This window comes from Odocoileus virginianus, chromosome 7 (assembly GCF_023699985.2).
Source record: "Odocoileus virginianus isolate 20LAN1187 ecotype Illinois chromosome 7, Ovbor_1.2, whole genome shotgun sequence".
Taxonomy (NCBI): Eukaryota; Metazoa; Chordata; class Mammalia; order Artiodactyla; family Cervidae; genus Odocoileus; species Odocoileus virginianus.
Window position 1 is genome coordinate 59247030 of NC_069680.1, and position 27576 is coordinate 59274605.

Genomic DNA, 27576 nt, shown 5'->3' on the forward strand with positions numbered 1-27576 from the left:
CTAAACACTACTCTCACTGCATCTCATAAATTCTCTTAGGTCGTATTTTCATTATCTTCTAGTTCAAACCATTTAAAAATCCCCATTGAAGTGTTTTTTGACTTAGAGGTTTAGAATTACATTGCTTACCTTCCAAATATTTGTGGATTTTCTGACTTTTTGTTATTTCTAGTTTAATTCTGTTGTGGTTAGAGACCATATTTTAATTTCCAGCCTCTTAAATTTGAGACTTGTTTAATGACCCTGCATCACGAACTTGATGTAGTTTTGTTATGATGGGAAAACCGGTGGATTCAGACTGTCATTTTTTTTTTTCTTCTTCCTGCTTTGGTTTTGTATAGAGTGCACTGTGGTAGCGCAAAACTAAGTTCTGCTATCTTAAAACAGTGTTCCACTCAGGGGTATGTCCTCTAAATTTACACTACAATGATTAGGATGAGGTTCAAGAAAGGAGTACCTCAAGGCTGTATGTTTGTCACCCTGCTGCAGCCCACGGGGTCGCAGAGTCGGACACGACTGAGCGACTGAAATGAAAGACAGTACTTTCGAGCAGCAGCATCGGACTGTTTGGGAACGCTTTCTACCCGTCACGGAATGGCAGGGCGGTAGAACTGTTCTGAGTCCGCCACAGCTCGAGATTGACACTTTACGAGCCATCTGTGTATCTCTCGAAGCAACGGAAGTAGTACCCTCTTTTTCGGGGGTGGGGATTGACTCCTCAGAGGTGACAAAGCTAATAAGTTCTCAAAACTCAGAAGCTCTCTGAGGGAGAGGATATAAGTTAGGCAAAGCTCGAGAATGGTGGCAGAATGCCTCTTCCCGGCATTGAGACAGCAGTCTCTTGCGACGTCTAACGAAACAGGGCCTCGGGTAACAGCTAGCCTTCAACTCCGCGGCCCCATAACCCATCCGCAGGGAGAGCCTCCCGCAAGAACCTTTTCTACCTTTTTTCCCAGCAGCTCAAATTTCCAAGAAGAGGAACTGGGTGTGGCAAAAAAAAAGTCAGTCAGGGAACCGCCTGTCACATGACAGGAGGGAGGACCTGGGGAGCCTCTGTCCGCCCTGGCCCCGCCCCCTTGACGCCACCGCAGTGACCCCGCCCCCTCCGCCGTGGGGTGGAGCACGAGGCCCCTCCTCCAAACGGCCTCGCCTCCGAGGGCCAGTCTGGCCCGTAGGGCGGGGCGAGAGGCCCAGAGGGGGCCTGGTCTAGGAGAGGGCAGGAAAGGACGGGTCACGTGCGGCCGGCGGCCTGAGGTCACGTGACGGGCGCCTGGGAGGAGGGAGCTGGGGCTAGGAGTTCTCCTGAGGGAAGAGGCGTGAAGTTGGGGGGGACGCGGCGCGGCGGCGGCGGCAGCGCTGACAATGGTGAGTGCACGGCGGCCCGCGCGCTCGCCCGCAGCCTTTGTCCCGGAGCGCGCGGCGGGACGGCCATCGGCGGGCCCGATGTCGCGGGAGCGGCTCTTGGGAGCGGCAGGAGGGGGTAGGCGGGCTGGGCGGGGAGCAGGGTTAGGCCTGTCTGGCCGCCGCGGGGCTTGGGAAGAGCGGGCTGCGCCGCTTCTTCCCGGTCTCGGCGAGGCCCGAGTACCTGCAGGTGACGAGGCGTTCTCCTGGCTTTGTCGGAGCCTCTGCCAGCGTTCTTCGATCGGCTATGGGGGGCCGTGGCTGGGTACTCGGACCCCGCCTCTGCGGGCCCGCCGCCGCCTCCCCTTCCAAGGTAGCCAGACCTTCTGCTCCTCCTGGGGAGCCTCGCTTCCTTTCAGATGGGGTGACCCAAGAGTCCCCCAGTTCCGGACTCGGTGGACTTGGTCACTGTCTTCCAATGTTGATCAGGCGCTTGATAAACTCCTTGAATCTTTTTTTTTTTCCTCTTCCTCTCTTCTTAAACTAGCATATGGTGATACCCTGCGATTTCCTGACCCCAGGTTAGCCTTAACGTTGACACTTGTAGAATGAGAGAGAAAAAGAAAAGGACGTTGGAGGGGAGGACGTGTTTAAGTCAAAGGCAGTAGTTTCGTGCCCGTTGGTTTAGACTTTGGCTCTCATTTCCTTCACCAAGCCATTCTGGAAACTTGTCTCTTTGGGATGTTGAACTGGCCTAGGGAGCAGAGGAGGGAGGGAAATCAGTACTTTAACCACAATTAGTGGGAAGCACAAGCGTGAGCACGATGGCGTTTAGCTTTGTGTGTGTTGGCGATTTCCTCTAGATTGGATCTCATTTGACTCATTTATGGTAATATTCATTTACTTGGTTCACTTAGCATGCATATGTTGAGCGCCTACTGTGTACTTTCCTTTAATAGTACCTGGTTTCCCAGAGCTCACCCAGTTCCATAATCTGCTTGAGATTTTTGGTTTAAAGACTAAGCTAGGTTTATTTTTTGAAAAAGTTATATTTGATAAATACATTTTAAAGTCAGGAATCGAGTTGCTTTAAATTAAAAAAAAGAAAAGGAGCACAGAAATGTTCATTCTTAAACTTCGAGCCCTTTTCTCTTTTTTTCCTCAGATATACTTAGGCGCTCCCAGGGGCTCTGAGCAAGTGAATCAGCCCTTGCTCTCTTGTAGCTTATAGTCCAGAAGGAGATAAACATTTATTTGTGTGATTATTTGTTTAACGTGGAAACAAAACAGCTGTGATAAGAAGGAAGTATTGGGGGACCTTGACTAGTCAGGGGGTTAGAGATGGCTTCTTTAATTGAATATAATTTGCAAAGAAAACGTAAAAGGCCCTCCTATTTTTTGCTTACATTTAAAATTACTCCTTTAATGCATTATTTTCAAGAACAATTTTTATTTTCAAGTTACTCGTGAAACAAATACAGTTGTAAAGCTTGAAAACACTGAAATAGGCACAAGTGAAATAATATATGTATGAAAATTTGCTGTTTCATTGCTCCTGTATGCACTAAGTGAATAGATTTTGAGAGCTTCTCTTCTGCCTCAGCTTGAGTTGCCTTTCTTTACATCCGAAGGATGTAGTGAAATTTCCTCAGTGAGGGCTATAAAATTCGTCTTTTAACATCCACTTGTAATTTTGCTAGATAGTAATGCTCAATGTTGGGTTACAAATTACGTGAAAAATCTTAGATTAAAGTTAGTGATGTGAAGTTTAGGATATGATTAGAAAACTGTGAAAATAATTGTTCTAATATTTAATTAGTCATATATATTGCCCTGTAGTTATTTAAAGGCTACCTAAGAGTTTTAATTTGTATAATTTCTAGTATTGCTCCTGAAAATCCCATATTTTGAATACACACTTGAAGATATCTTTTCTAAAAGATCTTGGCAGTCTTTCTCTTAAGATTTCAGAAGTGCCTCTTGTAATCTCAGCAGAAGTGTATGTTAATATATCCTAACCTTCTTTACAGCTTTTATTACTTTGCCTTGTAGTCTTCACTATTCTGACAGTTCTGTATTTTCCCCTCTTTATATGAATTAGAAGTATTATCATTTGACTGTGAATAATTTTTAAAAGATTTAAATTTTGTAACTTTTTGTTTGAAATGACAGAATGTGCAAGAAGATGCACATCTTGAAATAAAAACTTTGTTTAATTTTTGGCTACACAAGGTGGCTTGTGGGATCTTAGATCCCTGACCAGGGATGGATCAAACCTGTGCCCTTGGCAGTGAAAGTGCTGAGTCCTAACCACTATTTATGAAATACGTCATGCATGCAGAAAATGATTGAGGACAACAGATAGTTTTTACATATTTTTAATGCCTAACAATTTATAAGTTTTACATATGGTGTCAAAACAAGACTTACTGTTTACAATTACTAATTGTCATTAGTTAATTGTGAAGAGTATGTACTTTTAAGTCTGTTTTATACCATTTTAATTAGTGGAAACTTTGATATTTTATTTTTGATTATTGATCTTTTAATATCAACTCTCAAATCCCAATTCAGTTGTATATGTTAAGCATTATGTATGTGGGAAAAAGTGACCATAATATTTTGTTTCATTTGTAAAACAGTTCTTACAGTTTTCAAATCTCATTTTTCTTGGAACTAACTCTAAGGGGGAATAAGAAAAATAAAATATTTTCCTGCTTCGGTTTTATAATTCAAATTTTGAGACTGACATCGTCTATTCTTTGATAATTGTTTCTCTCATGGCAGCTCCCCACTACCTGCCCCCTTTGCTGGATCAGTGCTTTACAGCTAGTTGATGATTAGTAAATATCAGCTGACTGATTTTGACCTGCTATACATTCTCATATTTGTAGCTCTTAGGAGAATGTACATCATTTTGAGCAAGTTGTGAGTTTAAAACTAGGGGTATGAAAGCTAACCAGGAAGGGACAAAACGTCTTGTCAAAAGGAAAATTTGCTCTTTGTTGATTTGGAGTATAAGTACTAATCTGGTAATTCATTGAATTGCTTTCTTGAAATTATAATCCTTTTGTTAATAAAGGACTAATAAAAATAAAGAAGCAGGAATTTCCTTGTGGTCCAGTGGTTGCGACTCTGTTTTCACTGCCAAGGGCCCAGGTTTGATAACCAAGGTCCCACAAGCAGTGTGGTGTAGCCAAAAAAAAAAAAACACCCCAAAACAAAGAAGCAAACTCAGAATTTAGGAAAACACAGTCTCTGTTGATCATATTAATAGTATCACCCTGTGATCCACATAGCCTTAGCAGGATTGTTAACTTGTTTGCCATTACCCTTCCTCCTGAGCACAGAACTGAGCCTTAACTCAAGCTCCTTGCTCTAGACTTTACTACTGCATCAATGCCAACTTCCTGGGGGAGGGCTAGTCTTACCAAACATGCTAAGTTATGTATCCATTTATTTTTTATTATCAGGACAGTATGTGTTTTACTCAAAATTAACAATCAACAAGTATTTGAATGCCTTCTACTAAATGCCACATGCTGCCTCTGGCCACTGTGTCTTCAGTGTTGAGCAAAGGATAAGGTCTCTGTCCTCATGAAGTTTATAGTTCAGTTGGGGAGTCAGGTACTCAGTAAGTACACAGATTATAATAAATGGGCTTCCCTGGTGGCTCAGACGGTAAATAATTTGCCTGCAATGCAGGAGACCTGGGTTCAGTTCCTGGGTTGGAAAGATCCCATGGAGAGGGAAATGGCAACCCACTCCAGTACGCTTGCCTGGAAAATTTCACGGACAGAGAAGCCTGGTGGGCTAGAGTCCGTGGGGTTGCAGAGTTGGACATGACTGAGTGGCTAACATTTTTATAATAAATGATGAAGTAAACCTACATGGTGTTGCACTTCCCAAATTTGGAGAATTCAGTTTTGATTAGGAAGTTAGGGAAGGCCTCTTTATGGAGGTGAGTCACAGTGAAAGGACGACTTTGTTAGGATTACTTGGTCTAGGACAAGAGACTGGGCGGATTTGAGAACTTGGATCATTTGAGGCTGGTGTGGCTGGAGGGATGAATAGAGCAAGATATGCATAAGCCATGTTAGGGAATACATTGTATATGTGTATGTTTAAAATAGCATTTCATTAAAGTAAGTGTTAACTATAGAAGGGTGCAGAAATAAGTGTACAGCCTGATGAACTTTCACAAAGGCAATATACCTGTGTATTAAGCACTCAGATAAAACCAAACAGAACATTAACAGTACCCCCAATGCTTTCTTCCAACCACTTCCTGACTTCTAATGCCACCATAATGTGCATCACGTTTTTGATTTTTTAATAAATGGAATAATACAGTGTGTATTTTTGTGTTTGGTCTCTTTCACTCAACGTGTATGTGAGATTCATCTTTGTTTTCTGTAGCTGTAATTCATTCCATTGCCCACTGTATGAATATAGATAAAAATGTATGTATCCATTTTCTCATTGATAAATATTTGGATTATTTCCTAATTGGGCCTGTTGTGAACAATGATGTTATGAACATTCTTATATTGGTCTCCTGGTTTATGTGTGTAAGTTTCTGTTTAGGGTAGATATCTAGGGGTATAATTGATGGATCATTGATGTGTGTGTGTGTATATATATATATATATATATATATATATATATATCTTTAGCTTTCCCAGATAATGCCAACTAGTTTTTAAAGTAGTTGTTCCAATTTATACTGCCACCAGCACATTGAAGGATATGATTGGGTTTTCTGTTGCACTGCACAGCATTCCAAATCTTAGTTCCCCAGCCAGGGATTGAACCTGTGCGGGTGCAATGGAAGCGTGGCATCCAAACCACTGAGCCTCCAAGGAAGTCCCCAGATTTATGTTTTTAAGAAATAACTCTGTGTAAATTAAAAAAAAAACAACAACAACTAGAAAACTAGCTTTTATAGCAGACAAAAAATAGTCCACAACTATATCTGACATTGGAATAGCCAATGGATTCTGTATTATTTCCAGCTAATGCGTTTTGCCATTCATAAGCAATTGACCTTTGCTCCTTTACTTCTGTCATATTCAGGATTTACAGAACAAGGCTTATACACTCTGCTTAGAAAAATTAACAAATTTAATTAGTCTCCTCTATTAGAGCCAGTTTTATTTCAAGGGTTTACACAATGTAATATATCCTATTCAGACTTATATAGCAGTAGGTTTTCCATATGCAGTACATTGTAATAATTCATGAGTATTTGGGATTGTATGAGTTTCATTATAGCAGTATAATGAAAGAACCTCAAAGATGTATAACTAAAGGCAACTTTTCAAATCCAGATGATAAGATTAATTTTTTAGATTTTTGGGGTATGTTAGTATTTAATTATTTATAGTGGTTACTTTTGGAAATGATTGAAATTATAGTGTGTTTCAATTTGTTTAGTTTTGAGGGGGGCTTTTTATTTTATTGTGGTAGAAAACAAATTTATCTGCAATAAATTTTTAAGGGTACATTGCAACATTAGCTATATGCATATTTTACAAAATTTATTTAGTTTTGATGCAGTATTTGGTATGAATTCTTCCTTCATCCTGAATTCATAGGTTAACTTTAGGTTATAGGTAATCAAGTTTGAATTTTAAACTGTAGTGACTGACAAAACAATTGTGAGAATTTTTCTTTTATTTTAGAGTTTTCTTGGAGGATTTTTTGGTCCCATTTGTGAGATCGACGTTGTCCTTAATGATGGGGAAACCAGGAAAATGGCGGAAATGAAAACTGAAGATGGCAAAGTAGAAAAGCACTATCTTTTCTATGATGGAGAATCTGTTTCAGGAAAGGTAAATATTTTGTTTGGAGAATTATCTAGTTGTAGAATATTAGAATTAGTCGTGAAAGTGCCTTGTGCTGTATCTAAATTTGAATGATTTTATTAGAGATGGAAAATGTTTTTCAGAAGGTCAGCTAAAAGCTTTGATTCAACAGAACACTTGCAGGAAAGAGTCTTAAACTGAAATGGTTACTGGGCAGAGTCTAAAACTGTGTGGAGAATTTTGTGTTTGTGACCATGTGAATCTGTTTAACCTCAGACAGTTTCTACAGTGGGGCTGTGACCCACTCACAGTTTGTTTCTCCTTGAATTGAGTTATGGAGATTGGGGATAATTCTCTAGTGCCGCTTTCTAAAAGTGTTTTCTCATTCTTTGTAGGTTATCAGTCTGTACTACTGTCATTGTGTCTGTTGATCTCATTTCTTGATACTCTATAGAGGATTTAAGCACATTTAGAATGTGTCCATGCGTGGTCAGATACATTTGTGATACCTTATGTGGTTTAACTTTTTCCCCCTTTTCCTTGCCAAGGATTATTCTTATACCTTATGGAATATGATTACTACTCATTAATTTGTGATACTGAAGAATGGTAATATCCTAGATAAAATCAAATCATAAAACGTTTGAAATAATTTTTATAAATATAAAAGATTAAAAAAACATTAAGAGTTTTTCTCTCCTGCTTGTTAAGGTAATACATACACATGGCAAACCGTTTGGGAAATAAAATAATTATCTATAGTCCCATCATATGGAAATAACTCACTATTAAAATTTGAATGTGTTTCTTCCTAGTCTCTCTGCATTAGTTAATGTTTATGTATATGTAATATATTAAACATACCTTTTCCCTACTGTTGGATATTTAACTAGTTTCTATTTTTCAAATTGCTTGTAGTACATCCCCGTATCTTTAGTAATACAGACATTTTATACATAAGTTTTTCTTCAGATTTCTGTAGGATAAGATTATTTCCTTGGAATGAATTCCTAGGAGTGGCTGGACATGAATATTTGACATGAATATTTGAAGGGTATTGATACATCTTAACCTGGAAAATTTGTATGAAATCTCATGTTCACTTAATACCTTGTTTGACTCAGGGTAGAGTTGAATATGGTCACTTTTTAACCTTTGCTATTTCTGTAGGCAAAAATGATACTATTCTTTGATAGCATTCTTTGGTTACTAGATAGGTTGAATTTAGGTTTACTAGCTGTTTTACTGCATCATCTATTCTGGTCCTTTGCTACTTACTGGTGTCTTAGTATTAAGTCTGAAATAAATGTTTTGCTTTTCTGCTTTGCCCTTCCTTTAAAATGATGGGGAGAAAGAGAAGAAATCTGAAAGAGAGTGACAAATTCATTAAAAGGATGGAACACATCAAACAAGTAAATAGTGTTTGATCTATGGAAAAGATGAGTTGTTAATATGGTGGGATTAGAAGGGGTGGAAGGAAATGGCAACCCACTCCAATACTCTTGCCTAGAAAATTCCATGGATGGAGGAGCCTGGTGGGCTACAGTCCATGGGGTTGCAAAGAGTTGGACACGACTGAGCGACTTCACTTTGACTTTGACTAGAAGGAGTAGAGATACCAATCTAGTTTTTCTAGGGAGAGACTGAACCTCAGATTTTCAAAATTTATAGACATAACACCACCAAAAACAAGTCTTACCACACTAGTTTAGGCTTTGTAAAATGTCTGAATATAGTTAAAAGATCTTTGGGCTAGGGTTGGAAGATCTAGCCTTGGACTTTACCACTGTCTTGATAGGTAGCTCTGGGCAGTCATTTACCTTTCTGGATCTCACCTGTAAGTTGATGTTGGACTAAATCATTGATTTCCAAACTTTGTTATGCATTGTAGGAAGAATACTTCATGTATTAGAAAAAAAAATCTTAGAGACTGGAAGACCTGACATCCTACCCAGAGCAAGAATATTCCTGACTTGTGAGCTGTCTATGTATACCTTTTTTTCCAGGTTTTTGCTAAGAGTAGTTTTAGATTTATGTAAAATTGAGAAGGAGGTATAGAGATTTCCCATTATCGACATCAACCCCTAGAATGGTACATTTTTTATCAAGGATGAACTTACATTGACACATTATAGTCACCCAAAGTCTGTAGTTTACCTAAGGGTTTACTTGTGGTGATGTATATACTTCTATAGGTTTGGACAAATGTATAATGTATAATATATAATAATAATATACTCTACAAATGTTGTGTTTCCTTTTCATTAGTGCTTTTTGTATCCTATTTAAGACATCTTTGCCTACCTTGTGGGCATGAAGATATTCTCCTGTTCCCCCTATAATTTTAAGTAGTTTTATATTTCACATTTAGATTCTCTGTTTCTTTAAATTGATTTTGTCTTTATGACATGAGTCAGGGCTACTTATTATTTTTTTCCCCATATGGATATCTAATTGACCCAGGACATTTATTGAAAAAGCCATCCTTTCCACCACTGCATTGTAGCATCACCTTTGTCATTAACCAGAGGTTGTATGAGTCTGTTTCAGCCTCTCTGTTCTATTCCATTGTTTTATTTGTGATATATACTTTCATTTCTTTTTTAAAAAAAATAGCTTTATTGAGTTATAATTCACATATCATAAATTTACCCTATTGAGTATATACAGTTAAGAGATTTTCACTACTTTTGCAGAGTTGCGCAGCTGTCATCACTAGCTAATTCCATAATGTTTTCATCACCCAGAGGAAACACCATAACATCAGCAGTCATTCACTTGGCACCATATACTCAATGTTTGTGTCCTCATAAGATTCATGTGTTGAAACCCAATGCCTAGTATGATGTACTTGTAGGTGGGGTGGGGCCGAGTGGAGGGGGAAGGGGAGAGGCTTTGGGATTAGCATCCTCAAAGAAATCTTGTGTGCATCTTCTGACATGTGAGGACATAGTGAAAAGGCAGCCATCTGTGAACCAGAAAGCAAACTCTCCCAGACACCAAATCTGCTGGTGCTTTGATCTTGAACTTCACAGGTTCCAGAACTGTTAGCAGTAAATTTGTGTTGTTTTTAAGCCACCTAGTCTGTGGTTTTTTTGTTACAGCAGCCTGAGTGAACTAAGACACCTAACATCCACTAATCTACAGATGTACTTTCTTTCTCTGTGGATTTGGCCTGTTCTGGACATTTGTTGTAAATAGAATCATACCACATGCCGCCTTTGTGTTTGGCTTCTTTCACTTAGCATGATGTCTTCAAGGTTTATTACTTTTAAGAAAATTTTTGGTCAATAATATAATAAAATATGCTGTTTTAACCATTTTTAATGTATATAATTCAGTAGCATTAATCACATTCACAGTGTTGTACAATCATCACCACTATTTTGAAATTTTTTCATCATCCTGAACTGAAACTTTGTACTCATTAAGCAATAGCTGTCCTTTTCCCTTTTCTCCCAGTCCATGAATACCTCTAGCCTACTATTTTTCCCTGTAAATTTGTCTGTTCTGGGCTGCTTCTATTTCATGTAAGTGGTTACACAATATATGTCTTTTTGTGTCTGCCTCATTTCATGTAGCGTAATGTTTTCAAAGTTCTTTCATGTTGTAGCATTTATCAAAGCAGGATTCTTTTTTATGGCTGAATGATATTTTAGTATATATCTGTCTAGTATGTGGATGTACATTTCTTCATCCTTCAGTAGAGGACATTTCAGTTGAGTATACTTGGGTTTCTATTTATTGATCATTAACATTTCTGTACATTTGTGTATATGTTTTTGTGTGACTGTGTTTTCATTTCTCTGGAGTGTAGACTTAAGAATGGAATTGCTGGGTCATGTGTTAACTTTTAGGGGAACTTCCAGACTTTTCCAGAGCAGCTGTGCCATTTTATATTCTCTCCAGCAGTGTATGAGAGTTCGTTTCTTCACATTCTTGACAATACTTATTATTGTCTGTATTATTTTTTTGTGGGTAAAAAGTGGTCATATGGTTTTTATTTGCATTTCCTTTAATGATGAATAATATTGAGCATCTTTTCATGTGCTTATTGCTGTTTGTATATCATCTCTGGATAAAAGTCTGTTCATTTATTTGACCATTTTTAATTGGGTTATTTGTCTTTTGATCATTGAGTTGTAAGAGTTCTTTATGTATTCTTGATACAAGTCCTTTATCAGTAATATTTTGCAGACATTTTCTCTACTTCTGTAAGTTGTCTTTTCACTTTCTTGATGGTATTTTGAAGCACTAGTTTTTTGTTTGATGATGTCCAATATATCTTTTTTTAAAATTTCACTTCTCATGCTTTTGGTGTCATTTGAGAAAGTTTCCCATCAGAGATAATGAAGATTTACACCTGTGTTTTCTTCTAAGAATTTCATAACTGTAGCTCTTACATTTAGGCCTTTGCTACATTTTGAATTAATATTTGTGTATAATGTGAGGTAGGGATCCAATTTCTTTGTTTTGTATGTTGAGATTGAGTTGTTCTACCATTTGTTGAAAAGAATGTTCTTTCCCCATTGAATTGTCTTGGGACTCCTGTAGCATATACTTTTTTAAAGTTAAACTTAATTGCTGTTTGTCAAAAAAAAGGCTGCAAAGAAGGAAACACAATTACCCATAGAATTTTTCTTTTCTGTAGTTTAAAATATATAATTGGCATTATACTTGTATACAATTTGACCATGCTTCCTACATGTAACATATCATGCACATCTTCCCACATCATTAAAAATTCTTTGACTGTATTATTTTTATACTTTAATTATACTCCATCATGTGATATACTCCAATTTAATTATTTACTTCTTTTTCTGACATATTAGTTTGGAAGGTGAGTAACTTAACTCATCCTGGTTATAGATGTAGAAGATATAGAAGCATGAATATTTTAATTACATAGTTTATAAACAGAAGTATTTGAACTTCTTTTTATTGGTTCTTGATTTCTATTGAGAAGCATTGTTTGAAAGAACAGCTTTTAAGAGTCACATTACCAATATTTTTTACAGTAAAGAACAAACCTGGGAGTATATATTTTTTTGTATTTTAGCTAATCCGTAAATGGTTGAAATTTTGTTTTTAATATCTGTGTACTTTATATTTTGTCAAAATATATAATATTAAGGTTTCCATTTAGCAGATACAAATTTAGGGATTTTAGATTATATACTTTATTTCAAAAGTATGTAAGCTATATCATACTCAAAATTTAAATCTTTAGACATTCTATTTTTAGGATGTGTAGCAGACTCAGGGCAATAACTGTTGCTTTTAATATCAAAAATTATAGCAATATATGCTTGGTTATAAAAAGCTGAAAGTGATCTTTTAGGTCAGTTCTTGGAATTATTAATAACCTTTATATTAAGATGCTATTATAGAATTGTTTAACTATTTGACCAGAAAACATATTTGAATAGTTGAAAGTTTTCCCTTTTATTGATTCTTTGTAGTTCTCCAGCTCTAAAGAAAGATTCCTTCCTAACAAAGCAGATGCTTTAAATGTATGTATAAGTAATAAGTTCATTAGTGATTGTATAGGAGTAAGTTTTACCTTCTCTGGAGCTATAAGGTCATCATAATCTAGGTATGTGGTGGTTTCTCAGACTTCAGAAATGAACACCTGAAGTATTTATATATTATATTCATCTGGAAGCAAGCTGTTAGTAGGCCCACAAAGGATTAACATCTCTTATAATTTCATGTTTTGGCAGGTGAACCTAGCCTTTAAGCAACCTGGAAAGAGGCTAGAGCACCAAGGAATTAGAATTGAATTTGTAGGTCAAATTGGTGAGTTTTAAAATAGTATTACTTTTTTTGTTGTTAACTGAGTTTGAAGAGGCAGTTAAATAATTGAATTAGAGTTTAGCTTTATGGAAAGAAGGAATTGATTTTGCATAATAAAAGGATTTATTTTATAAACATTAAATAATCATGTTTCTTTTAATTCTATTAAATGATATTTGACTCATGCTGCATTTACTTGTGATGAAATCTGATTATTAAAGGTGTGAGGAATTATGTAAGCTACCAGTCTTGAAAAATAATTCAAGTAAATTAGGTGACTCCCTGAAATTTCCATCTGCCTAGGTTTTTCACCAGCTTTATTCACAATTAGCAGTGTCACCTTCATCCTTCACTTGCTAATTACTCATGCCATTTGTCTTCCGAACTTTTATACCTGTAGCCAGACTCACCTGTCAACAGAAAATTTCATGTGAAAAGGAAAGTTGTAATTTCTTCTTAACTTAGATCAACTTGTGTATGTTTCCATACATATATTTCTTGCTTTAGCAGGAGTTAAACTATATTGGGCAAATCCTAACTACACTAAAGGAATGAATTCTTTCATAACAGAAATTTTCATTTTGCTATACCACTTGAATTTTTTTATGCCTATGTGGAGCAAAATAGGATAATGGAATTCAAATCATAGCTCTGATATTTAAAGTGAAGGCAAATCCAAGTAATTTTTTTGATAAAAATTACTTGCTTTGGAAGTAGAAGTTTGGGTTTTGATGAGATGGATATCAAACATAATTGGTCTTTCACTTTTTAAAATTTCTTAGAGCTTTTCAATGACAAGAGTAATACTCACGAATTTGTAAACCTAGTGAAAGAACTAGCCTTACCTGGAGAACTGACTCAGAGCAGAAGTTATGATTTTGAATTTATGCAAGTTGAAAAGCCATATGAATCTTACATCGGTGCCAATGTCCGCTTAAGGTATGAATTGATTTTGTCTACATTTTATGTTATGCAAACCAGAAGGTAATGACTATTATTGAATGTCTTGAACTTCTAATTATAATTTTGGACTGGAAGACTTAAGATTTTGAAAATTCTTTCAAATATATATATATTTTTTGTCTGGCTAATCCATATCTGATGTAATAAGATCCTTCTATCAGGGGTGTGTGCGTGTGTGTGCGCGTGTGTGTGCACGCGCACTTAGTCATGTGCAACTCTTTGCGACCCCATGGACTGTAGCCTGCCGGCTCCTCTGTCCATGGAACTTTCTGGGTAAGAATACCAGAGTGGGTTGCCATGTCCTACTGTAGGGGATCCTCCTGACCCAGGGATCGAACCTGCATCTCTTGGGTCTCCTGCATTGGCAAGCGGATTCTTTACCACTGTTCCACCTGGGAAGCCCTCTATAGGATTCAGAGAATCCCATTAGAAGTTTTAGTCATATACTTCCCTTGTATGTACCTTAGTTTCTTAGATACTTCATTTGTCTTGTAAATGGAATTACCCTCTAAATCCATTAGTTTTTCAATGAATCTCATTTAGTCTATGGTTAAGAAGTGATGTAGAAAAAAAAAATAATCGATCTAGAGAGATGTCCTCAAATAAGCTTGATGGTAGTACTCCAAATTGATTTAAAAAGTATGTCCACTATTCTTAAAATTGAACTTTGTATTTTTTCCATGGTGAAGGCATTTATTTAAAAATGAAAACTTCTTCATGAAGTAAATTGATCCCTAAGGAATTTCAGCAAGGAGAAAGCTAATGTTTGCTTATTTAAAACATTGAGATATCTCACAGGAGATTTAACTTGTTCTCTCCATTAACTTTTGTAGGTATTTTCTTAAAGTGACAATAGTAAGAAGACTGACAGACTTGGTAAAAGAATATGATCTTATTGTTCACCAGCTTGCTACCTATCCTGATGTCAACAACTCTATTAAGATGGAAGTGGGCATTGAAGATTGTCTACACATTGAATTTGAATATAATAAATCAAAGTAAGTACCTTTTACAAACATAAATAGTCAGGGAAAATTAAGAAATAAACCTTTTATGTCTTTGTAAATTGGTCAAAGAAAGGATAAAATAGACATTAATCTGATGTTAACAGATCATCAGAATCTGTGAACTGAAAGAAACTTTAGTAGGAATTTGGTTTTGTTTTAGTAGGAATTTGACTTGGTGTAGATGTCTTTAGTATTCTATTCCTGGTAAGACTCCGCTTGGCCGTATTTTAATAGAGGATCTCACCATCTCAGAAGGCAGCTAATTCTGTAAATCTGTGAAAATTTATCTTACTCTTTTGGCATCATTTTAGCTGGTCATCTCTTTAAAAATAAGCAAAAATGCTCTTTTTTTCTGACTACATTTCAGTACTTTTTTATTATTAAAAAAATTGACAATGTAGAAAAGTCAAGGGAAATAAAAATACCACATATTTTCACCTTTACCACTTAACCACTATTAATATACTCTTGTATAGCTTTCCATGGGAGGGGGCATATATATTTATATATATTTTTTTTTTTTTTTTCAGAAATGGGCTGTTAATTTTATTTATTAATGTCTTTTTAAACTTTCACCAAAGTATATATCTAAAAATATTAATAATTTCTTAACATGTTCACATATCTAGTCAGTATTCATTTCCTTAAATGACTTATAAAGTTTGTTCATGTCAGTATCCAAACAAGATTTGTTCAAATCCAATGGATCCAAACTCACTTAACAAACACACTAATCAAAAAACATTTGGTTTTCTGATACTTAAATCTGTTTTATGTTTTCCGTTTTTATTTATTTTTTCATTAAAGTTTGTTTGTTGAAGAATGGTCATTCTTTTATCCTTTTCCTGTGCACTCTTCTGGTATATGAATTTTAAAAAATATATCTGTGTATTATTGACTGTGCTGGCTCTTTGTTGCTGCGGGCGGGGTCTCCTCTCTAGTTGATGTGTGTGGGCTTCTCATTGCAGTGGATTCTCTTGACATGGAGCACGGGTTTTATGGTGAGCACGCTTCAGTAGTTGGGACTCACAGACTTAGTTGCCCCATAGCATGTGAGATGGTCCCAGACCAGGTATCAAACCTGTGTCCTATGGATTGCAAGGTGGATTCTTAACCACTGGGCCACCAGGGAAGCCCTACATGATTTTAATTGCTTGTCATGTCCCAGTTTATATCACTGAAATTGTGATATACATGTGTTCAGAGTCTTAAATGATATTGTTGAAAAAATGATTAGGACCTAAAACTTGTCACTGGAAGTCTCCCTTCAGAGCGACATAATTGCATTAGTCAACTCTGGGGATATTATTTTGAGATTCAAACCTGAGAGAAGGTTTAAAAAAAAAAAAGCCCTCTGGGAATTACAGAAGTTCCCAGGTTTATTACCACATTATTTCAAGATTCTTGGGAAAATTCTTTGATTATTAGGTATTACAGCAAAAAACTCAAGTCTATGGAGTCTCTTTGTGACCAGGTGATTTTTTAACTGTACTATTCTAGCACTTGGAATAATACACTAAACAAATGTATAAAGTTTTAAATGTTTGGAACATCTTCATATGCCAAACATTTTCAGGCATAAAAATCTTAATTTTCCTCGCTTAAGTTCTTTAGAAATGAAGTTGACCTCTAAAGAGGTGACTAACAATTACTCTGGCTAATTTTTCCCTCTGAGGTTTACTGATGATTGAGTAAAAGTTTTTTTTTCCCCTAATTTTTATAGTAAAATGATGAATACTCTTTTGAAAAAAAAGGAACATTAAATACATGAATAGCCAGAATGTTATTCTTAAATAGTAATTATCCTAAGTGAAGTCACTCAGTCGTGTCTGACTCTTTGTGACCCGGTGGACTGTAGCCTACCAGTCTTCTCCATCCATGGGATTCTCCAAGCAAGAATACTGGAATGGGTTGCCATTTCCTTCTCCAGGTGATCTTCCCAGCCTAGGGATCAAACCCAGGTCTCCTGCATTGCAGGCAGACGCTTTACCCTCTGAGCCATCAGGGAACTCAGTAATTATCCTACAGATATCTAATAAACCTTTTCAGGACATATTTCACTCTTTGTTTTGTAAACTGATATTTAGTAAGTGACAAATATTCTTTCCTTAAAGGTATCATTTAAAGGATGTGATTGTTGGAAAAATTTACTTCTTATTAGTAAGAATAAAAATCCAACATATGGAGTTACAACTGATTAAAAAAGAGATCACAGGAATTGGTAAGTTAAAGGGTACTTGAAGTTCATTTTAGTTGAAATTTTAAAATCTTAAAATACTGTTTAAACTTAAATATCCACCTTGGCTACTAACTTTGATACTTAATATTGCTGGCAGTGAGTTACTCATTTATGTTTTGAAAAATTAGTTTTTGAGTAGATAATTCAAATGGTTCAAAAATAAAATGTGAATGATCATACAGTAATAAGTGTCCTATTTGTGTATTCCAGCTACTCATAGGTGATACAAGTTGTAAAGTCGTTTAAACATTTATTCATACACATGCAAGTGCCTCTTTATTACACCCTTCCTTTTAGTCAAGTGGTTATGTACAGTGCATACTGTAGAGACACTTCAGTTAACAATATCATTTCACATATGTTGGTTTATGTGCAAAATAAAATCTTAGAAGTGGAATTGCTGTTTCCAAGGATATATTCATTTGTAATTTTGATTATTGCTATCAGTTTGTCCTCTTTACGGACCGTACCAATTTGCATTACTACCAGCAATGAATGTAGGAAGGTGCCTTTTTTGCCATGTGTTCTCATAAGCACAATGTTATAGAACTTTTAGCTGATCTCATGGGAGTTGGGAAGAGGTTCCCCATTGTAGTTTTGATTCATTTTTCTCATTCTGAGTGAGGGTGAACATCTTTTCACGTGTATAAAAGCCGTTTGTATTTCTTTCCTATAAACTGCCCACCCATATCCTTTGCCCCATCTCTATTGAATTATTAGTCTTTTCCCTTTGATGTGTAGAAACTCTTTATATATTAGAGAAATCAACCCCATTTTCTGTATTAAGAGCAGCAAAATTTCCCCAGTTTGTCTTGCTTATGGTAGTTTTTACCATGTAGAAGTTCTTGACATTTGTGTAAGTCACATTTGTCAGTTTTTCCTTTTACGGATTCTGGCTTTTGTACCACAGTGAGAAAGGCCTTTTTTACATTGAGGTTCTAAAAATAATTTTCTGTGCTTGATTCTACTAAAGTAATACATTATAGTTTAGGAATTTTGTTTAAAGTTTTAATTCATTTGGAATTTGTTCTGATGTAAGCAAGAAACACCTATGGGTCCAGCTTTACTTTTCTCCAGATAGCTGATGAGTTACTCCAAATCATTTATTGGTTCATAACTGCTTTTTAAATTTTCTTTCTTTTTTTTTTTTTTTGGCTGCACTGTGGGGCTTCTGAGATCTCAGTTCCTTGACCAGGGATCAAACCCATGCCTCCTGCAGTGGAAGTGCAAAGTGTTAACCACTGGATCTCCAAGGAACTACCTATTTTTTCCCCTAGTTTTAATTAGTATATAGATTTAATTTGTTCCCTTTAACTTTCCTGGTTTTCTGCTAAAAAGAATTTTAGGCACCACTTTTTAAGAATTTATAATTGATGTCATAAACATCTGTAGTTTCTTAATCTCCATTTTTTACCTGCTAAAGTGATTTAAAGATATTAAAACCAAACTCAAGTTCCCCATTTGTTGTTTAAAAAATTATTTAAACATTTTTTCTAGTTATAAAAATTATGTTTGGGTGTTGTAGAAAATTTTAAATAAGAAACAATTTGTACTCATAATCCAGAAAAGAACTTAGTCTTTGTATGTTATATACTTTACAACATTGGGATCATTACTATATGTTTTGCTGTACTTTTTAAACTTGTATCATTGACTCTTTATAAAGAACTATATGTCAATTAAGTATTCACTTTGATATTTTATCTCTGTTAAAGTTAACAAGAGAAGACATTTTGGGTGTTAGAGAGAAAACCAGCATGTTGGTGCACTGCTGTGCCTTTCTGGTTTCTATTTTAGCAGATGTTAGAAATGATGGAAGGAAGTCTGAAGATTATTTCTGAGCGTATACAGTTGACCTGTGAATAACACGAGGTTTGAAATGCGTGGGTCCACTTACAGTGGATTTTGTTTAGTAGTAGATTTTACACTACTATATGATCTGCAGTTGGTTGAATCTGCATAGAAAGGACTTCAGCCCCTGCAGTTTTTCAGGTGTCTACTGAATTACCTTTGAGAAGAAGGGAGTGAGACCTCAGTTGGGTGGTAAATAAGTGTAGATCAAGAAATAGAAAAGAATGATCAACATTTTCACAAAAGGGGGAGTCAGGACTAAAATAATGTAGTCAGAAAATAGGAAGAAGGTGTAAGCCTAGAAATTATATTCTAGCAACATTTAATATCATTTACATTATTGCCCTAGGACCCAGTACCACAACAGAAACAGAAACAATCGCTAAATATGAAATAATGGATGGTGCACCAGTTAAAGGTAATAAACTTTTCTTTTACTTCTTTTGTGTTACAGGTAGTACATATAGCAGTGTTCATGGCAGTTTAGCTTGAAAGTATTTATTCAGTATGAATATGTGAATTCTTAAAATGATTTTTACAATGATTTTTAAGATCATCTTTGTATAAATACTGAGGAGACTGTAGTAGTACTTTCTGGTTTGAAATAAGGTTTAATTTTTTACTCAGCTTAAATTTAGGATTTAGAAAAGACATTTATGTATATCTGTTCCCTAGTTCTGAATTTATAATATTTTGTCTTCTGTTACAAGAGTTTCTCTCTAAATCTTTTTTTACTCATGCTGAACATAAGGTACAGTATAGCTGAGCATTTGTTCTGTGGGATTTTGGAGTTCTATATAGCCCCCAAGAAAATAAGCAGCTCCCTTACTAAATAATTTGCAGTATCTAAGATAATGAAGCCAGTATTTATCATTTTAAATTTTTGTCTTTGGCTTTTTCTCACTCTGTTAGTAATTACTTCAGAGAGTAGTTAACCATTTATTGAGTGCCAACTATTGATGAGGCATTGTATTCTCAGGTGCTCTAAAGTTCCCTTCCATATACACTTTGAGTTAGGTAGTGGTAGCCCTTATTTTATCCCTGAAACTGAGATGTAGAGGTTAAAAACTTGTTAGGGTAGGCAGAACTACCTCTATCCACTTAGATTTTCAGCTAGAATTCTTTAACAAAAGGTTAATAAGAGAAAAACAGTTTATGTGCATGCATTGCACATCACGCAGGAGAAACCTCGACAAAAAAGTAACTCAAAGCAGTGACTTAGCATTTCAGCTTATATAGCATCTTCAGAAGAACAATAAATTTGGAGAGAAACAATTAGGCAAATGAAAGCAGCTTAGGCTTCCAAGGGTGCAACTATGGGAAGGTAAATATGTGGGAGGAAACTAGCTGAGCAGGCTTGTTTGCAGATTCCTCTGGTGCCATCCCTGGGCTGAAGAGAGGCTGTCTCCAATCAAAGAATTTATATCCTGCCTTTAGGCAGAATAGGGGAATTCTTTTTTGCTTTCACTGCTGTTTAATTGCCTTCAGCTCTGAAATAATTTTAATGTCGAAGAGGCACATTTTTTGGTGACATACTCTTGGTTTCCTTCAAGAGATAATCATTGCAGAGCTGGCGTTTGAGCCCAGGCCTTTCTGACTTCGAGACTCATGCCTCTGTTACTTGGGTGTTATGCAACATTACTTAGTAAAATTCCAGCAGCCACAAATTTTTATGTAAAGAAACCAGTTGTATATCCTTTTACCCCCCTCTGGTTACAGCTTAGTTTTATTTGGTAAACAAAGGATGGAATACCCCCAAGGCATGACGGTGGGCTGACCCCTGAAGGAGTGGCCCCAACCCATCTGGCCCCCTCTTGTACTTTTTGTCTCCTCCCTCCAGCCTGCCCTACATAAATTAGGGCTAGCACCCATCATTGATCAGGAACAAGGCATGTTTGTTTCACCTGAGGTTTCTCCTTTGTTCCCTTTCCATGCCCTCGGTTGTATATCTTTAAGGAAATAGATACACATAAGAAAAATATTACATAAAAAGAATTCAAAACAGAATATGCCAGTAATTACTCTTAGGAAAAGAGAAGCCATCAAGTCACCAGAAATAGCAATCTAATAAGTATTCAAGAATTTATACACATGATGAGAAACGGCAAAATTCATGAAAGCAGAAAGTAACAAAAGTGCTAGGGTAGAACTTAACTGCTGGCACTGTTTTAAGCTTTTACATATATTAGCCCATATAGTCCTTACAAATTCTTTATAAGATGGATACGCTTGACTGGGAGTTAGAATTCGAATCCAGGCATTTGACTTTAGAGCTGGTGGTTTTCAACTAGTTTCGCTTTTACTCCCTCCTCCCCACAGGAAATTTGGCAATGTCTGGAGACATATTTGGTTGTCATATTTGGGGACTGTTAACTGGCATCTTGTGGGTAGAAACCAGGAATGCCCTGAACTTCCTACAGTGTATATGACCTTACCCACAACATAGAATTATTGGGCCTAAAATGTCAGTAGTGTCAAGACTAAGAAACTCTGGTCTAAAGTTTTTGTTATGCTCCCGTCTCAGGAGGAACTGAAGCGTAGTGTCTTTATAATGCTTAGTATTAAGTGTTATGTAACTGTATTTGGTCATCCTTTAGAACTAAACAGAAATTGCTTTTCTTTTAGGTGAATCAATTCCAATAAGACTATTTTTAGCAGGATATGACCCAACTCCAACAATGAGAGATGTGAACAAAAAATTTTCAGTAAGGTACTTTTTGAATCTAGTCCTTGTTGATGAAGAAGACAGAAGGTACTTCAAGCAGCAGGTATGGTGCCACCTACATGGTATTTTGTTCTGTGGTGGTTCTAGAAAAGCACTCACTTTTCTAAGCTTTACTGTACTGAACAAGTGGGGATTTCTAAGTGAATGAAAACACTGAAAATGTGACACAGAAGTAAGGCATGAATGGATCTCTGTTGTGATCAGTCTCCTCCCAGTCATTCTGCAGGATTCCAGGATGGGCTATAATTTGGCAGGGCTTTTATTTTTTTCTCTTGAAACTTTTGTTTTTTATAAAAACAATATCTGCTATTTGTTTTTTAAAAAAATCAGGCAAAAAACAATGAATTAAAGGTCAACAGAAATTCCACCACCATTGTGATAGTTTTCCGGACAAATTTGTGTATTTGTTTTTAGATCATATTATGCATGTTGATCTTTAATTTGCTTTTTCATTCAGTACTGTCTTGAAAAGATTTCCTTTATCAACAAATAAAGATTTCATTTTTCATGACTGTATCCACTTGATGGATTTTAGGTTTCCATTTTTCCCTAATTAAACAATCCTCTTATAAATGTCTTTGAGATGACCCAAATGTTTATCATAAAATTTGTTCTCATTTGAAAATCAGTTAAAAGCTTTTGGTGAATTCTGAGTAAAACCTGTGATTAGAATGGTCTTCTCTGTTCTGTATTGGAGTAATAAATATTCGAATGTCAGTTGAATGCTCAAAGCTAAATTGGAAATTATTCTGGGGGGAGAAAAGAAAGCATTCTGTGCTGAGGACTGTGAAGAATATAAAAGCTACCTTTTTACACATGGTTTTTCCTCACAATTCTCACATTGCATATATGTGGAAAAAGAAAAATTATATAATTAACGGAAAACTTATGGTTTGACAGCAATTTGAAAGAGAGAAAACTTATTCTGCTAATGCTGCCATAATGCTATATAATTAAACATAGGTGATTTATAACTTCAAATTAGATTATGTGAAATTTACAATTTAAAATCAATTACATATTATGACCTTATTGAGTAGTATATGCCTCCCATGGTCATTCATTTAGATGTTTAAATTCTGCTGTGTTGGTTAAAAAACAAACAGCCTGCTATGACTTCATGAAGCAAGTAATCTTAAGACTTTAGAAGATGAACCCCCCTGGTGGCTCAGGGGTAAAGAATCTGCCTGCTGACGCAGTGTCTGATCCCTGGTCTGGGAAGACCCCACATGCCGAGGAGCAGCTTAGCCTGTGTGCCCTGACTGTTGAGCCTGTGCTCTGGAGCCTGCGTGCCGCAGCTGCTGAAGCCCGCACGCCCTGCAGCCTGTGCTTCGCAGCAGAAGTCACCACAATGAGAAGCCTGTACACAGCAACTAGAGGGGGCTGCCCTCCTAGCTTAGGCGGTCAAGAATCTGCCTGCAACGCAGGAGATTGGGGTGCGATCCCTGGGTCGGGAAGATCCCCTGGAGAAGGAAATGGCAACCCACTCCAGTATTCTTGCCTGGAGAAAATCCCATGGACAGAGGAGCCTGGCGGGCTACAGTCCATGGGGTCACAAGAGTCAGACACAACTTAGCCACTACACCACCACCACCACCTGCTCGCTGAATCTTGAGAAAAAGCCTGTGCAGCAACAAAGACCAGGCACTGCCAAAAATAAAATTATTATTTTAAAAAAAGTTTAGAAGAGATCTCAGGATGGATTGGTTAGGGTAAGACAGGCAGAGGAATCAAGATTAGAAGAATATAAAGGGGAGGATGAAGGGAAGGTTTAATTTAAGGTGTGTTAGAGGAAGAGTGTAACCCAGTTTGGCTGGCGGGGTACTGGGACCTTGGTAGGGAAGAGTGATGTTAGTAAATTGGATAAAGGTTGTGGAGGACCTTGAACACTGGGTTGGAGATTTATCCTGGAGGAACTGAGAGCTACTGAAGAGTCATCCAAGCAATGTTTTACACTAGGCTGGCAATGATAGGTAGGACAGGTTAAAAAAGGGTTTCAGGCAAGGGAGGGAGAGCCATCTATCAGGAATCTAAAATATTTAGTGACAAGGGCTTGAATTTGGATACGGACAGGGGAAACAAACTAAATAACAGATTTTAGGGATTCTTTAAAGCAGTAGTAGCTAGAACTTTGTGTCAGTTTGGATTCATAGTGGTGGTGTACATAGGTGTTGGTGGGAGTAGCAGAGTTGGCAGAAGGGGAGACCCATTATTAGAATAGTATTAGAATTGGAAAAAAGGTCCATCAGGAAAAGAGTAGAGCTTTTGTAGGGAAGAAGTTAGTTTTCTTATGGTTAAAATTGAAGTGCATTATTTCTGTGGTGAAAATTTAAGGCATAATATGAGAATATTAATTTGAGTATATTTGTTATCATGCATTTATTTTCTAGGAGATCATTTTGTGGAGAAAAGCTCCTGAAAAACTGAGGAAACAGAGAACAAACTTTCACCAGCGATTTGAATCACCAGAATCACAGGCTTCTGCTGAGCAGCCTGAAATGTGAACTGAAAAAAAGAAAAAAAACCTCCTATATCCGTGGAGGTTTAGGTTTGGCTGGTTAGAGATGGTGGCAGCGTGCAGGCAGGGAAAAGGCCAAAACTCCATTTATAATAGTCTTCCTTTATCTTACAGTGCTGAATTTATTTTATGACATAACTGTTCTTCGTGTATATACATTTAAAACGCTTTCTTTGAAACACTGGAACTTTCTTAAACTGCAGTTTTTTGGGTTTTTGTTCGTTTTTTTAACTGCACACTTTGATAACAAGCACTCAGATATACGTCAGCATAAACATTATAAAGATTTTCATCTGAGTAGGTTGGTATTTGTACTTGTGCTTTTTTTCTGCATAATGTTGATTATAAATTTTCTTCTCCTTTCTCATGCTATGATTACCTCTTACTCTTTCTACATGCAAAAAAAATTTGTGTTCAAATAAAATTAGAAAACCTGAGTGGCCCTTACAGCCTGCAAAGATTTAAAACATGGCATCTCAATATTTTTGAAAACTACATTTATGTTTTTCTATATGTGTTTGAGAAATGCATACGAGTGTTTCGCTGTAGGTGCCTCTGAGTCTACCACTCCATGGCTCCCTGGATTTTGTTTTCTTTGAAATCTTCTGTGGCACATTAAATTGTCCCCCTAAGGGATCACGTAGCATGTCATTGCAGCTTTTTTTTGGGGGGGGGGGGACATATTAAGTAACCAATTTGCTACTGCTGTCCAACAGGTACCACTGTATGTTTTCTGCAGTGTGGAGTGGATTCTATGTTGGCAGTTTAGAATTTGTTAAAACTATATGATTGTTCCATAATACTTTGAAAAAAGTTTTTTTTGATTTAAGGAATCTTTTTAGCACTTGTACGCAAATATAAAGTTTCTTGCAAATATTCTCTTTTCAGGAGAAAATTGAGGATGAGGGCACTCAGGAGAACTGGTGAAGCATGTAGTTATCCAGATCTGGACAATTTCACACTTGTTAAATCAGAACCTTGACTAGTTCAAACTCAAATTTAAACTTCTTTGTCCACTATGTTTAAATTTTTTTAACATTAAATTCAAGCATTGTTCAAAGCCTCTAAAAAAGAAGGTTACAGTCATCTGTTTTTATGCTATGCATGGGGTATGATCTCAGATACACTAAATATGGGGCGTAGGAACTAAAACCTGATGTATGAAACTACTTTCACTTATGGTTCATTGGTTTTTGTACCAATATTTTTTTATACACTTCAGTGCAAGTCTTGTTAGTTAACCTTACTTTATGAGTAAACTAAGTAACCCAAATTACATTTCTTTAAGCCTATTTTACTACTGTGGCTCTTTGAAAAATGGTCAGTAACCAACTTCTTAACTGGCAAAAAGTTCCATGTGCTGGAGCACCAGTTATAAATGTGGATATCTGTGAATGATGATGTTTTCCTTCATGTAAGTGCCTGTTCAGAGTTTCAAAATTTTAAAATGCCAAATATTTTCATGGTCACTTGCATGTAGTAATCTGGAAAATATTCAAAGAAAAATTGAAAACCAATTGTATTTAACCAGCCTCAAATTGTGCAACCATGATGTATAATAAAGAATTTGAAACATATTAAGCTTGCTGTTTGAATGATTAAAATATTTATATTCTGAAATCTCTTCTCATTGTCATATTTATCTTTGAGGACAAAATTGCTCACTAGTTTAAGAAGCTGTAATTGTGATGATTAGAAGTTTTTACAAATATCAATTTCAATTTTAAATATATAATTACTTTTAACTAGATGGCTTAAAACACTGTCATAAATAGGATGCTTATTCAGCTTGCTTGAGAGTTTGTGCATAACCAATTTGAAAAATAAAAATTTGAACAGCATTTGGTGAACTGTAAATAAGTAAATCTGTTAATTAGAAATGAACTGAAAAAAATTTGTGTCTATTAGAGTACAGTATCTAATGCAGTGGTTCTCAACCCTGGCTGCATGTTCTTTCTTTTTTTCATTTATTTTTATTAGTTGGAGGCTAATTACTTTACAAATAATACTTTACAAACTGTTTTTTAAAAATAATCATGCCAAATCCTATCCAGGCCAATAAAATCAGAATTTCAGGGGCTCGGACATCAGCGTTTAAAAACTACCCAGTTATGAGAACCATTGTTCAAACCATTTAATTAGTTATTTCTCTCACTGGTGAAGTTTTCATTGTTTTGAATTGCTAGGGAGGAAAAACTTCTCTCTGCTGTCTTTTGTGTTTGAGAGCCTACTATTAAACTGACAGATTAGCAAAAGAAAAGGATTCTAATTGAGTTAGAGGACATTCACAAAAATGTGACTTACAGGGGTGGTTAGAATTTGAGAGTTGTTTACCATCTTGCTAGAGGAATGGGGGTGAAGGATACAACTGACTTAGTAGGGGAAGCTGTGGGGAGAAAGGAGCACTAATGGGAAAGTGGATGACTTTTAGGAAAGATAAAGGGTCCTTAGGAGAACAGATGGTAGATACGAGCATTCTGTAACCAAAGTCTGTTTAGGTGTTATGCCAGTTTCTCACAGTGATGAGTTAATCCTTCATTTTGCTCCCTGTGAGGGGATTTATGGCAGTGGAGTTCTGGGAGGCTCTGTACTTAGGCAGCCAGGATTTCAGGAACTCAAATGCATTCTATTAAGAATTTTATGCCACAGTGGTGTATTCTGGATCCCTTCAATGTGGATCAAGTAGTTGGAATATTCTAATTACTCTGTGAGTCAGCAGTGTTTAATTCCTTTGATATTCAGCTGAATCTGAACATACATAAAGGCCCTCTCGAGCAGGTTTATACGTGCCTGGATTGAAATGTAACACATTTTACAGTTTCAAATCAGATAAAATCAGAGTGAGGAAAATGTGCACCCTTAAAAAACATTGTTTTTTATTTAGGCTTGAGGTCTTATGTCACTTCCCTGTTCAGAATCTTTTAGTTAACCCAATTGCAGGAAAGGTTCTAAATCTATATTACAAAACACCTTCAGCTCCAGTTATGTCAGATTTCTTGGAGAATACGTTCCCTTATGCCGGCCCTTCAGTTAAGACTCCAGACCATTTTTGTCTGAAACCATCTCTCTCTCTTAAGTCAAAGTGTTACATGTCCCTTCATTGTGCTGACAAGTCATGCCAGGCACATCTCCAAGACTGTTTACCCCACTTTTAGAAGAGTTTTTAATTGTATGGACTTAGTATGGCTCTTGGGGGTTCAGCCTGTTTTGTTCTGCTATACTTTGTGCTTATAATACACATTAAAATATCTGAGAGAATGGATGACGCTTATTTTCCTAGAGTGATTATAAAATTAAAGTGGCCTCCTTTAGAAAAAAAATTGTCT

General features: G+C 36.3%; 1 protein-coding gene across 3 annotated transcripts; it reads left to right on the top strand.

Moving 5' to 3' along the window:
- The first annotated feature begins 704 nt into the window (after nucleotides 1–704).
- On the top strand, nucleotides 705–25870 carry VPS26A (VPS26 retromer complex component A). Of its 3 annotated transcripts, none has more exons than XM_020901425.2 (9): nucleotides 705–724; nucleotides 7026–7175; nucleotides 12875–12950; nucleotides 13730–13886; nucleotides 14744–14908; nucleotides 17032–17138; nucleotides 19357–19425; nucleotides 21633–21775; nucleotides 24123–25870. In XM_020901425.2, the coding sequence occupies exons 2-9, from the start codon at nucleotides 7098–7100 to the stop codon at nucleotides 24234–24236; spliced, it is 909 nt and encodes a 302-aa protein (XP_020757084.2). In that variant the 5' UTR covers nucleotides 705–724; nucleotides 7026–7097; the 3' UTR covers nucleotides 24237–25870. The 3 variants fall into 3 exon arrangements, with proteins under 3 accessions (XP_020757084.2, XP_020757086.1, XP_020757085.1); XM_020901427.2 differs by lacking the exon at nucleotides 705–724 and adding an exon at nucleotides 1141–1365; XM_020901426.2 differs by lacking the exon at nucleotides 705–724 and adding an exon at nucleotides 1512–1714.
- The last annotated feature ends 1706 nt before the right edge of the window (nucleotides 25871–27576 follow it).